This window comes from Erythrolamprus reginae, chromosome 6 (genome assembly GCF_031021105.1).
Source record: "Erythrolamprus reginae isolate rEryReg1 chromosome 6, rEryReg1.hap1, whole genome shotgun sequence".
Taxonomy (NCBI): domain Eukaryota; kingdom Metazoa; phylum Chordata; class Lepidosauria; order Squamata; family Dipsadidae; genus Erythrolamprus; species Erythrolamprus reginae.
The window spans coordinates 22,978,158-22,990,320 of NC_091955.1; the positions used below are offsets into that span (position 1 = coordinate 22,978,158).

Genomic DNA, 12,163 nt, shown 5'->3' on the forward strand with positions numbered 1-12,163 from the left:
ATAAGACGCACCTTAGTTATGGGGCAGGAAAATAGGGAAAAAATAATCTGCCTACCAGGTATTCATCAGGCTAGTCCTTAGTCTGGACAGCTTCAGCACATTTTTTGCTGGTTTTGAGCATGTGGGCTTGTTTTTTATCCTGTGGTTGGAGATAAAAAAACAGTTTCTAAAACACTTCACCACAATGAGAAAAGCAGGCAAAGGGAAGATTGCTTTGGAAGATTGCATTAGCACCTTGGGGTTCTTAAGGGCCTAAAAAAGCTTAGTAAAAGCTATATTAGGCACCCAAACTTTCAGCCTCTTTAGGAGGGGGGATGGCGCATCTTATAATTTGAAAAATACGGTAGTCAAATCTGTAGTGAAAATTTAGGCTTCTTCCTTAGGGTCCTAGTTACACCTAACTCACATTTGCAATTGTTCACAATTTAAGGATTATTTGGTTTCTTTGTACAGATTTATTTAGTAACTCCTGGGGCATTAGAAATTAACATTTGGAACAGAGCAGATCTAAAAATAGTATTATTCATCATGTTATGTCTCTCAGTAAAGCAGCCATTCAATAACATTTCTGATTTTAAGTATGAGTATAAATGTTCTTGAAGGATACATTTTCCCCATGTTCTAAATTCCATTCTAATGACTTTACACTTGCAGCTATTTGTAATTCAATCAGAGACAAACTTTTCAGCCCATATGCCAAAAAAAACCCTATGTAGAAGGAATGTGTACAACACTAGTGTTTGCTAGGCTAACTATCCTCAACTCCCAATGCCCTGTTATATTAAGCCACCTGAACAAAACAGCTGGAAGTAGCATTGTAGTGAATACAATGGGAGTTGAAATCCCGGATTTGCTGTCATAGTCCATATCCATTCTTTTTCTTCCATTCATGAATGCTACAACACACACAAACACCATGGTAATGATGAAAATGATAATATAGGTGGCCCTTTTTTGCAACCACAATTGAGGCCAGAGTCTTGGTCATTGAACAAAGTGATTAAACGAGATGCCCATATGACTGCTTTGTTCAATGACTGCAAACCCAGCACTCCAGGTTATACTTATTAAAGGATCACACATTCATTCATTCATTCATTCACACATTCATTCATTCACTCACTCACTCATTCATTCATTCATGGCCAATGAATGTTTTTTAGTATGATCGTCGAATGAATTGTAAATAATAGGGGTTTTTTTAAATCAATATTTTAAGGGTTGTTTTTTAATGTATTATTAATTGGATTGTTTATTTCTGTTTTCTGTATATGCTGTGAACCGCCCTGAGTCCTCGGAGAGGGACGGCATACAACTCCAATTAAATCTTAAATCTTAATTAATTAATTGATTAATTAATTCATTCATTCAACTTCTATGTTGCCCAATCCCGAAGGACTCAGGGCGGCTTACAACAACTATGTGAATCCAAAACAATAAAAAAAGAAGTCAAATTTAAAATCCAAAAAATTATAAAACCCTAATTTAAAAACCCATAAATTAACCAATCATAACAACAAGCATACTAAACATTCATACGATTTGCTAAGAACATAAGAGCCATGCTGAACCGAGTCCAGCATTCTGTGTCACCCAGTGGCCCACCAATTGTCCATGGGGATCTTGAGCAGAAAGAGAAGGCAAGACCCTCCCTTTCCCTTGACCCCCAACAAATGGTACATAAGAGATTCCTGCCTGCCTCAACCAACATAGAGGCGGCACTTACCGTGTTTCCCCGATAGTAAGACCCCCCCGATTGTAAGACATATGAGGGGTTTCAGGGGGGTCGGCTAATATAAGCCATACCCCGAAAGTAAGACATATGTCTTACTTTCGGGGAAACACGGTACTACGTAAAAGCGAGGGAGCTGTGCGCGGTGGTGCGCTGCGCCCAGAGCTTGGGCCACCCGGCGGGCGAGGCGGCGGCCCTGGCTGAAGCGGCGCGGCTCTGGCTGCGGCACGAGCGGGAGCTCCGACTGCGCTTCCTGTGTAAGCCCAACGCCGACAAAGAGACGTCCAAAGGCGGACGCTTGAAGCTCAGCGACATCGGCGCCGAGGATAAGTCCAGCTTCAAGCCTCCTCGGCTGGCGGAGGAAGCGCTGTGGCGGCGGCGGCAGGCTCCGGAGGGAGCTCGGGCGGTGGCCGCTCCGCCGCTTCGGCCAGGGCCGCCGCCTCGCCCGCCGGGTGGCCCAAGCTCGCGCCACCGCCAGCTTGGGCCACCCGGCGGGCGAGGCGGCGGTCCTGGCCGAAGCAGCGGAGCGGCCACCGCCCGAGCTCCCTCCGGAGCCTGCCGCCGCCGCCACACTTCCTCCGCCGGCCGAGGAGGCTTGAAGCTGGACTTGTCCTCGGCGGGCGAGGCGGCGGCCCTGGCCGAAACGGCGCGGCTCTGCCTGCGGCATGAGCGGGAGCTCCGACTGCGCTTCCTGCGCAAGCCCAACGCCGACAGAGACGTCCAAAGGCGGACGCTTGCAGCTCAGCGACATCGGCGCCGAGGACAAGTCCAGCTTCAAGCCTCCTCGGCCGGCGGAGGAAGCGCGGTGGCGGCGGCAAGCTCCGGAGGGAGCTCGGGCGGTGGCCGCTCCGCCGTTTCGGCCAGGGGCGCCGCCTCGCCCGCCGAGGACAAGTCCAGCTTCAAGCCTTACTCCAAACCCGGCGCGGATAAGGAGGACTCCTCGGCCGGCGGAGGAAGCGCGGCGGCGGCGGCAGGCTCCGGAGGGAGCTCAAGGCGAAGGGCGCTTCGGAGACGCCGGGTGGGCGGGCGAGGCGAGCGGCCGGAGCTGCGCCCTCCTTCGCCCGCCTCCTTTCCGGCAGCTCCGGATGGGGTGGGCAGGCGGGGATGCGGATGTGTGTCCGTGTGTGGGGGGGAGGGTGCTACTACTTTTTACGGGACACGGGTGTTGCGGGTTCGGGTAGGTGGGTTGGCCGGGTGTGTCTTATTTTTTCCAATATAAGACATACCCCGAAAGTAAGACATGGGGGGGCTTTTGGGGGTAAAAAGAAAGTAAGACACTGCCTTACTATCGGGGAAACACGGTAGACATTATAATGCTCATTACAAAGCTCATTGTGAACATAATCCCAGGAGCTACACCATCCAGGCAGAATTTCCGAGTGGAGAGTGACAAGATACTCTTGTGCAGCCTTGATCGAGTTCTCAAGGGTATCTCTCACTCACTCCTTTCCATGCTCCTTTCTATTCGGGAGCTAAAAACCTTCCCTGCTGAAATCCAGACAGGATTTTCAGCCCGAGTGAAGAGAAATGCATGCATGGCCTATGCCAGTGATGGCGAACCTATGGCACAGGTGCCACAGGTGGCACACGAAGCCATATCTGCTGGAACATGAGCCATTGCCCTAGCTCAGCTCCAAGTACATGTGTGTGCCAGCCAGCTGATTTTTGGCTCGCACAGAGGCTCTGGAAGGTTGTTTTTGGCTTCCAGAGAGCCTCTGGGGGATGGGGGAGGTCGTTTTTACCCTTCCCTGGCTCCAGGGATGCCTTTGGAGCCTGGGAAGGGCGAAACGCGAGCCTACTGGGCCCACCAGAAGTTGGGAAACTCCAGGGGGTGAGGAAGCTGTTTTCGCCCTTCCTAGGCATTGAATTATGAGTGTGGGCACTCGCACATGCGTGATAGCGTGCACCCACGCTCTTTTTGTCCCCAAGGAAAAAAGGTTCATCATCACTGGCCTATGCTAAACATCCCTATATGGTTGAGAGACCTTGCGCACTTTATCTTAATGTGCTTTCTGCTTGGATTTAGACTCGTTTTCATCTCTAGGAGCACTGGCTGAAAGAACTGCCTGCTGAATGATTTCAGCTTTGGCAGGATCCTAGAGTTTAAGCAGACATTTATGATTGATAAAAATAATTAATGATAATAATTTATTAGATTTGTGTTCTGTCGGGCTGTCTGGTAGACTTCTCCCAAAAATTCACAGGTACAAATTTCAGACACACACATGTTTGAAAATTCAAAATAATGTTCTTTATAATGAAAAGTCACTTAAATGAAGCCCTCTTTTGGTATAGCAAAGAGCACTCGTCTCCAAACAAACTGGTAATTTGTACAAGTCCCTTATCAGTTCTGGGATACTTAGCTTGCAGCTGTGAGGCAATTCACAGTCCTCCTTCTTTCACAAAGTGAAACACACTTTGCTCTGGTTTAGTTTCAAAGCGGGGAAAAAGCAACACACAAAAGGTCAAAGTCAGTAAAGCAGTCACGAAACACAACAATCAGATAATCCTCCACAATGGCCAAACCCACAGGCTGCTATTTATAGCAGCCTCACTAATTACCACAGCCCCACCCAACCACAGGTGGCCTCATTTTCTTTGATAATAATCTCTCAGTTGTTGTTGCCTATGCATCGCTCTCCGCATGCGTGGCTGTATCATTAACTCTTGTTCTGAATCCAAGGAGGAGCTAGATAATTGATCTCCTTCTGAGCTGTCTGCCCCACTCTCCTCCTCCCTGTCACTCATGTCTTCTTGGTCAGAGGAACCTTCATCAGTAGATTCCACGGGGGGGGGAGGGGAACCAGGCCTGCAGCATGTGGATGTCTCCCCCACATCCACAGTCCTTGGGGCAGGAGCTGGGCCAGAGCTAATCACAACAGATTTGTATGCCTCCCCTCTCCGAGGGCTCTGAGCGGCTCACAACAACAATACACAATGTACAAATCTAATGTTAAAAACAAGTTTAAAACCCTTATTATAAAAAAACAATCACACAACGTAACAAACCATACCTAAAAAACCATAGTAGCTAAGGGATATATTAGTTTCCCCATGATGATTACCCCTGATTAGTGGCTTGAGCTGGTACTTTTTGATTGGATGTTTTGAACTTTGTCAATACAGTGTCCTGAGAGCTTCTATTTTCTCTTTTTGTAGGTTTTCTTTGATTGGTAAGAATAAGGGACCTTCCAGCGATGGAGGGGGATCAACTGCAAGAGGTAAATTTGCAAAATACAATATGGTATGTGTTCTGCCGGTGTGTCTCAACCGCCCGTAATTACAGGGTAATTAGTCCAGGAAGACACACACCACGCGATAAAAGGAAAACCCAAAAGTTTTTATAAACAGAAAAACAGAAACAGCTCCCTTTTTAAATGCCAAAGGGATTTTCTGGTACACACAAGGCACAGGTTAAATGCAGTCCAATAACGGGGAAATTGAGTCCAATTCTAAAGTCCAGAGAGTCCACACACAATCTTGAACAGCAGAAACCATGATCTTGACGAAACAATGAATCAGATAAACTGCCATAAGGCTAAAACACCAGGCTGCACTTTTATCTGTAGCACTAATTACAGCAGCTCCACCCAACCATAGGTGGCCTCATTTTCTCTTGTAATAATCCTTTAGTTGTTGTCTCCTATGCATCACTCTACGCATGCGTGGATGTGTCATTAATTCTTGTTCAGAATCCAGGGATGATACAGATGATTGATCTCCTCCTGGGCTGTCTGCCAAACTCCCCTCTTCCCTGTCACTCACGCTTCCTTGCTCAGAGGAGACTTCGTTGGCAGATTCTACTGGGAGCAAAACAGGCCTGCGGCATGTGGATGTCTCCCCCACATCCACATTCCTTGGGGCAGGAGCTGGGCCAGAGCTAACCACAACAGTATGTAGGTGGGAGAAGTACTTCTGCTGGAATATTTAGCATTTGTTTGCAGCGTACAAGCGGAAGATGGAAGCTAACCTGATAAGCTCCAGATGTGTTGAACTTAAACTTTCGTAGCTCCCAGCAGGCAGAGTCAAAGGCACTAAATTGGGGAAGGCTGGGTTAGGCAGGTTGACTGATCAAAAGATAAGGTTATCCATCTACTAGGCCTCGAAATTTGAGTATCAGAGGCTACACTCTTGTGTATACTTGCCCTGGAGGGCATTATAAATTAACAAAGTACACACTGTGACAGTGAAATCCCCAATAGATCTTCCTTCCACCCCAAAAGCAGTAGCATTATATACTGCCACTCTGGAGTTTTTTAAATTATTATTATTAAATCTTGAGCATTCATTTGAATAAAAGATGGATATAAATCTTATTTTTTTTAAACCGAACTCCCTTAATACAGCTTATTTTATCATTGACTTGCCTTAAGGAAATAGGATTATATCCTTGCCTGTTGTTTCAAATGGAGAGGGCAAGGTATGTTTGATTTCCACCCAGCAATGTTTCTGGTGGCAAATAGCCCACAATGTATACTGCTCAAAAAAATTAAGACAACACTCAAATAATACATCCTACCGGTAGGTCTGAATGAATGAAACATTCTCATTGAATACTTTGTTCTGTACAAAGTTGAATGTGCTGACAGAAAAATGAAATTGATTGTCTATCAGTGTTGCTTCCTAAGTGGACAGTTTGATTTCACAGAAGTTTGATTTGCTTTGAGTTCTATTGTGTTGTTTAAGTGTTCCCTTTATTTTTTGAGCAGTGTATTTACATGGAAGATTTAAAGCCATTCATCTCTAAAAAGAAGAAAAAAACCTCACCTGCCTCCATTGCAATATGCTCAGTATATTTATAACTGTTAATTCATATTATTATTATTATTATTATTAATTATTATTTATTAGACGTGTATGCTACCCTTCTCCGAGGACTCGGGGCGACTCACAAAATACAATACAATAATGTGTACAAATCTAATAGTTAAAAGGTTTAAGCTAAAATCCCCTTACATTTAAAAAACAGTCAATTAACTCAATCACATCCACACATAACATTTAATGGTCAGAAAGAACATTTCATGGTCAGAAAGAAGAGGGGGCATGATCTAACTGCCCCAGGCCTGGTGACATAGATGGGTCTTAAGGCTTTTGCGAAAGGCGAGGAGGGTGGGGGCTGTGCTAATCTCTGGAGGGAGCTGATTCCAGAGGGCTGGGGCCACCACAGAGAAGGCTCTTCCCCTAGGTCCCCCCAGACGACATTGTCTGGTTGATGGGACCTGGAGAAGGCCAACTCTGTGGGACCTAAATGGCCGCTGGGATTTGTGCAGCAGAAGGCGGTCTTGTGAGTAATATGGTCCGATGCCATGTTACAGTATTGTTGCTTTCAGATAGATACTGTACAGGTGGTTCTCAACTTATAACTTGTCACTTAGGACCAGTATCGGGTTCCTACCGGTACGGATGAGGATGCCACACCGGTAGTAAAACTGGAGCTGCGTGCACAGCTTTGGGTGCCTGGCATGCGCACACACATTTCCCAGCAAGATTTTGCTTTTGCGCCTGTGCAGGAAACGAGTGTGAGAGAGATATTTTAGTGATTTTTTTGCTTCCGCGCATGTGTAGAAGGAAAAAAATCACCCAGAAAACTCGTGCGCGTGTCCCCTCGCAAGATTTTGCGTCCTGCACAGGTGCAGAAGCAAAATCTCGCTAGGATGTGTGTTTCTGGCAAAAAAATACACACTGCAGTGGTACCTCTACCTAAGAACGCCTCTACTTGCGAACTATTCTAGATAAGAACTGGGTGTTCAAGATTTTTTTTGCCTCTTCTCAAGAAACATTTTCCACTTACAAACCCAAGCCTTCGAAACTGTAACCGGAAAAGGCAGGGAGAAGCCTCTGTGGGGCCTCTTTAGGAATCTCCTGGGAGGAAACAGGGCCGAAAAAGGCAGGTAGAAGCCTCCGTGGGGCCTCTCTAGGAATCTCCTGGGAGGAAACAGGGCCTCCACCCTCCCTGTGGTTTCCCCAATTGCACACATTATTTGCTTTTACATTGATTCCTATTGGAAAAATTACTTCTTCTTACAAACTATTCTACTTAAATGAATTCATGGAATGAATTACGTTCGTAAGTAGAGGTACCACTGTATATACAATGTGTTCACCTAACAACCACTGCATTCATTTAACAACCATGAGAAAAAAGACAGCTTGTAAAATCAGGCGCAATCACATGGCAATCCCTTGATAATCACCACAACCATCATTCTAGGTTAGTTAATTGGAATGTGTAAGTTCATTGTAAACTGTCCATATATTGTACACTTGGAATTGCCCGTCTTTTTCAATTACGGGCTGTTTCCAAGCAGTAAAATAATTGAAGTTGCAAGTTGACTTGTTTCTTAGCCTACAACCAATACCAATAGTGAATTAATTTGAAGGGTGTAAACTGGAATGTAAAAAATATTTTTTAAAAAAATTCATTCTGCATTCTTTATTTTTATTCCACGCAGATTGCTGCCGAACCAGAACCCTTACCTAATGCAGAAGGAGATGGACCAGAAGATGCTTCAGACATTGCATCAAATATTTGTATGTTTTATCCTGTTGGAAAGTCGGTTTGCTTTATAGTTTTCTTTCAAAGCCATTTTGATTAGAGTTAGGGCTTCTCAGAGAAAGTTAAGTCTTGTTTACAACTGCTGTAGCCCAAAGAGTGTTCTGCCCCAGCTATGAACCACAAAGAATGCAGTACACACAAATTCTGTCCAAACCTTCATTTATTAAATTAAAGACTACTAATGAGCTTTCTTAGTAGCCAGCAAAACACAAATATAGTGTAAAGCAGTCTTTGCTGAACACCAGTTGTTAATTCAACTTCATTAACATCCCACCATGAGTTCCATGAAATAATAAATCAAGTCTGAGCAAAGAATCTTGGAAATATCAGGAAGCTTATAATGGTTGGCAAAATGCCCCGAAGCAATTTGCAGGAAGAATGCCAAGAGAAAGAATAAAAGCCAAGCAGATGTTTCTGCATTCTGAATATGAATGAACATTGTTTCCTGCAAATTGCTGCCTGTGTCCTCATCCCTTAAGTAGGCTAGGGGAGTGGCCAATTAGCCCCAAGTCTTCTCTCGAGGAGGCCTCCTCCTGAGGAATCATTCCTGCCTTTTGGCACTGAGTCCTCTCCAGCCTCCTCACTGTCCGACTCGGGTGCCAGCACCAAAGGCCACTGGCACATCACCACATCAGCCTCTTCTCTAGTGGGATCTGCTAGCAGCTGCACGGGCTGCTGGTGGGCCACAACAAAGAGAACTTGAGGGCTGTCAAACTCATGGCCAGCAGGCCAGATGTGCCGCCCAGTTTAGCGAAGGGGGAAAAATCACATGAGGTTGCTGTGATGATGTAAGTTTGACACATCTGTGTTAGAAACACCTCTAGTTTGGATTAACCTGCACATATATCAAAATAGATGGCATATTAGACAAGGTAGAATGAACCACATTTTGTTCTTGTAAAGCTATGTGTTTTGGAAGATTTCATGTGCATAACATATTACTAATTATTTTTATAACTTACCGGTACTTTGATTTAAAAAAAACCCTGTTATTGCAGGATTGGCTGAGATCTTTGTAATATACTGTGTTTTCCCGAATATAAGACCCTATCTTATATTTTTTGAACCCAGAAATAAGAGCTTGGCCTTATTTTTGGGGTGGTCTTATTATTTTGGACTGTATGGAGCAAGATTGGGCTCTTCTTTCCATCTTACCTGATTTTCAGCTTTGTCTTCCTAACCAGAGGAAATGGCAGGGAACGGCTGCGCAGGCATTTAAATATATTTAGGGGAGGGTTTTTTGTGGGGAAAGGTTTATTTTCAGGGGAGGGCTTATTTTCAGGAAAACACGGTATTTGCTTCAAGTAATTTAAAAGCAGAGACACTTAGAATAATATGTTAGCAGGAAACTACTAGAAAAATAGGATTTAATGGACAGTGGTTCCCATTAATTATAGCTATTGCTTTCAATAATCTGCCTTTTTAATCTGCGTATTTTGATGAAATAGAATATTTATATTAAAAAAAACCTAAATGAAATAATATTTCATCAACAATGAATTCTTAAACTGACTGGTCTACGGAGAGGGGCGGCATAGAAATCCAATCAATCAATCAATCAATCAATCAATCAATCTGTAAGGGTTAATTCCGAAATTGTGTTAGTGATGGAACCCTGCTGATTCTGAGTATTTTAATAACCAGGTAGCTCATAGGACAACAGGTTAGCAATTATTTGCAAAGTTTTGGCATTTAAGGGAAAGCTGATATAAATAGGACTTTTATAGTTATAATGTCCTCCTGAACAGAGATCTTATATTACAGATAACTCTGGTGTTCTGCTTTCTGATATAATGGCTAGAGTAAAACAAGTTAATGCTTATGGGCAGGCTGCTTAGCTTGTTTCATGATATTTAAATTGTGAGTGTTCTATGAAAAATTGCCTGTGCAAACAAGAACTGTCTCCAATTTAGTGATTAGGAATAGAGAATGACAAATGTGAATCAGCTTGTCTTTGGTATGAGTTTTTTTTAACAAAATTGGGTTGTATAGAATTTTTTTATTCTGTGAACTGTTTCAGCTGGAATACCTTAATACAGCTTTTTTCTTAATGGGCCTGAAACAACAGGAGAGAGGATGCTAAGGTTTTTGCAAACTGATTCAAAATGGTGCACAAAAAGTGAATGAATGGCATGGAAGATTTTAGATATGCATTCTGAAGTCTTCCTGTTTTTATCCCCACAGTTCACAACCCTAAATGGATATTAATCCAGTAAAAGTAGTCTAGTAAATTTAGTCTAGTCACTTCCATTGCTTAGATCAGTGATGGCTAACCTTTTTTCCCTCGGATGCCAAAAGTGCGTGTGCACACACTATCGCATCTGTGCGAGTTCCCACACCCATAATTCAATGCCTGGTGAGGGCGAAAATTGCCTTTCCTGTCCCCCACAGGCTCTCAGGAGGCCAGAAACAGCCTGTTTCTCAGGAGGCCTGTTTTTTACCTTCCTCAGGGTCCAGAGGCTTCCCTAGAGCAGTGATTTTCAACCTTTTTTGAGCCATGGCACATTTTTTACATTTACGAAACCCTGGGGCACATTGAGCGGGGGGAGGGTGGGGGCTAAAAAAGTTTGGACAAAAAATCCTCTCTCTCTCTTCCTCCCTTTTGCTCTATTTCTCTCTCACTCCCTCTTTCTCTCCCTTCCTTCTTTCTCTCTCCATCCCTCTTTCTTTCTCTTCCTTCCTCTCTTTTTTTGCTCTTTCTCCCTCCCTCCCTCCCTCCCTCCCTCTATGTCTTTCTCTCTCTCCTTCCCTCCCTCTCTTTCTCTCTCTCTCTTGCTTTCTTTCTCTCTCTTTCTCTCTCTCTCTTGCTTTCTTTCTCTCTCTTTCTCTCTCTCTTGCTTTCTTTCTCTTGTTCTCTTTCTCTCTCTTGCTTTCTCTCTCTCTCTTGTTCTCTTTCTCTCTCTCTTGCTTTCTCTCTCTCTCTTGTTCTCTTTTTCTCTCTTGCTCTTTCTCTCTCTCTCTTGCTTTCTTTCTCTCTCTGAGCTTCGCGGCACACCTGACCATGTCTCACGGCACACTAGTGTGCTGCGGCACACTGGTTGAAAAACACTGCCCTGGAGCCTTGGGAGGGCAAAAACGCCTTCCACTATTCCCCCCGGAGGCCTCCAGAAGCCAAAAATGCCCTCCCAGAGCCTCCATGCAAGCCGAAAATCAGCTGTCCAGTATACACATGCGTGCTGGAGCTGAGTTAGGGCAATGTCTCGCGTGCCAGAAGATATAGTTCCGTGTGGCACCTGTGCCATAGGTTTGCCAACACTGGCATAGATGGTAGGTTTTTGAAAGGTAGCCATTGCATATTGGAATGAACGTCACTATTTTCATACACAAAGCTGATGCAGATGCCTTAAAGATACTTCTGGAGATGAAGATGAAGAAGAGACAAAAGAAGCCCAGCCTTCCAAACACCGTGACGGAATTTGCAACTGAAGAGGGCTCCAAAGTTTATGTTGTTGGCACGGCCCACTTCAGCGATAGCAGCAAAAATGATGTAGTAAAGGTATTTGATGTTTGCAGTGGTATTTGATATTTTATTTAAAAAAAAAAAAAATTCTATGAAATCTTGCATATTTTTATAAAGGAATTTCTTTATGGTTGAAGAGAATGTACCTCTGTTTCAAGTTTTTACCAAATCATTTTTGTAGCATAAAATCACAAATCTACGAGTACCGGTATATAGTTTGAGGATCTCAATGTGGCTTTAATGCAACTTTGAAGCTTTAAAGGAAGAATGGGGTGTGTGAAAATCTTTTTAGGACAAAAGTCCTGATGAGAAAAAAATAGAATTTTTTCTTTACATACAAAAATTCTAGAAAAACTAGTATTTTTAAAAAACGTTCTTTTTTAAAAAAAAAAGTAATTTAAATAATGTACTG

At 43.9% G+C, this 12,163-nt stretch overlaps 1 protein-coding gene across 2 annotated transcripts in view; it reads left to right on the plus strand.

Moving 5' to 3' along the window:
* The window catches only part of TRABD (TraB domain containing), a 46,598-nt gene that overhangs the window by 3,587 nt on the left and 30,848 nt on the right, over nucleotides 1-12,163 (plus strand). For both annotated transcript variants that reach the window (XM_070755385.1, XM_070755386.1), the window contains exons 2-4: nucleotides 4,892-4,953; nucleotides 8,188-8,266; nucleotides 11,621-11,787. In XM_070755385.1, coding sequence (XP_070611486.1) covers nucleotides 4,930-4,953; nucleotides 8,188-8,266; nucleotides 11,621-11,787 — 270 coding nt within the window. In that variant the 5' untranslated portion in view covers nucleotides 4,892-4,929. The remainder of the gene's footprint in view (nucleotides 1-4,891; nucleotides 4,954-8,187; nucleotides 8,267-11,620; nucleotides 11,788-12,163) is intronic.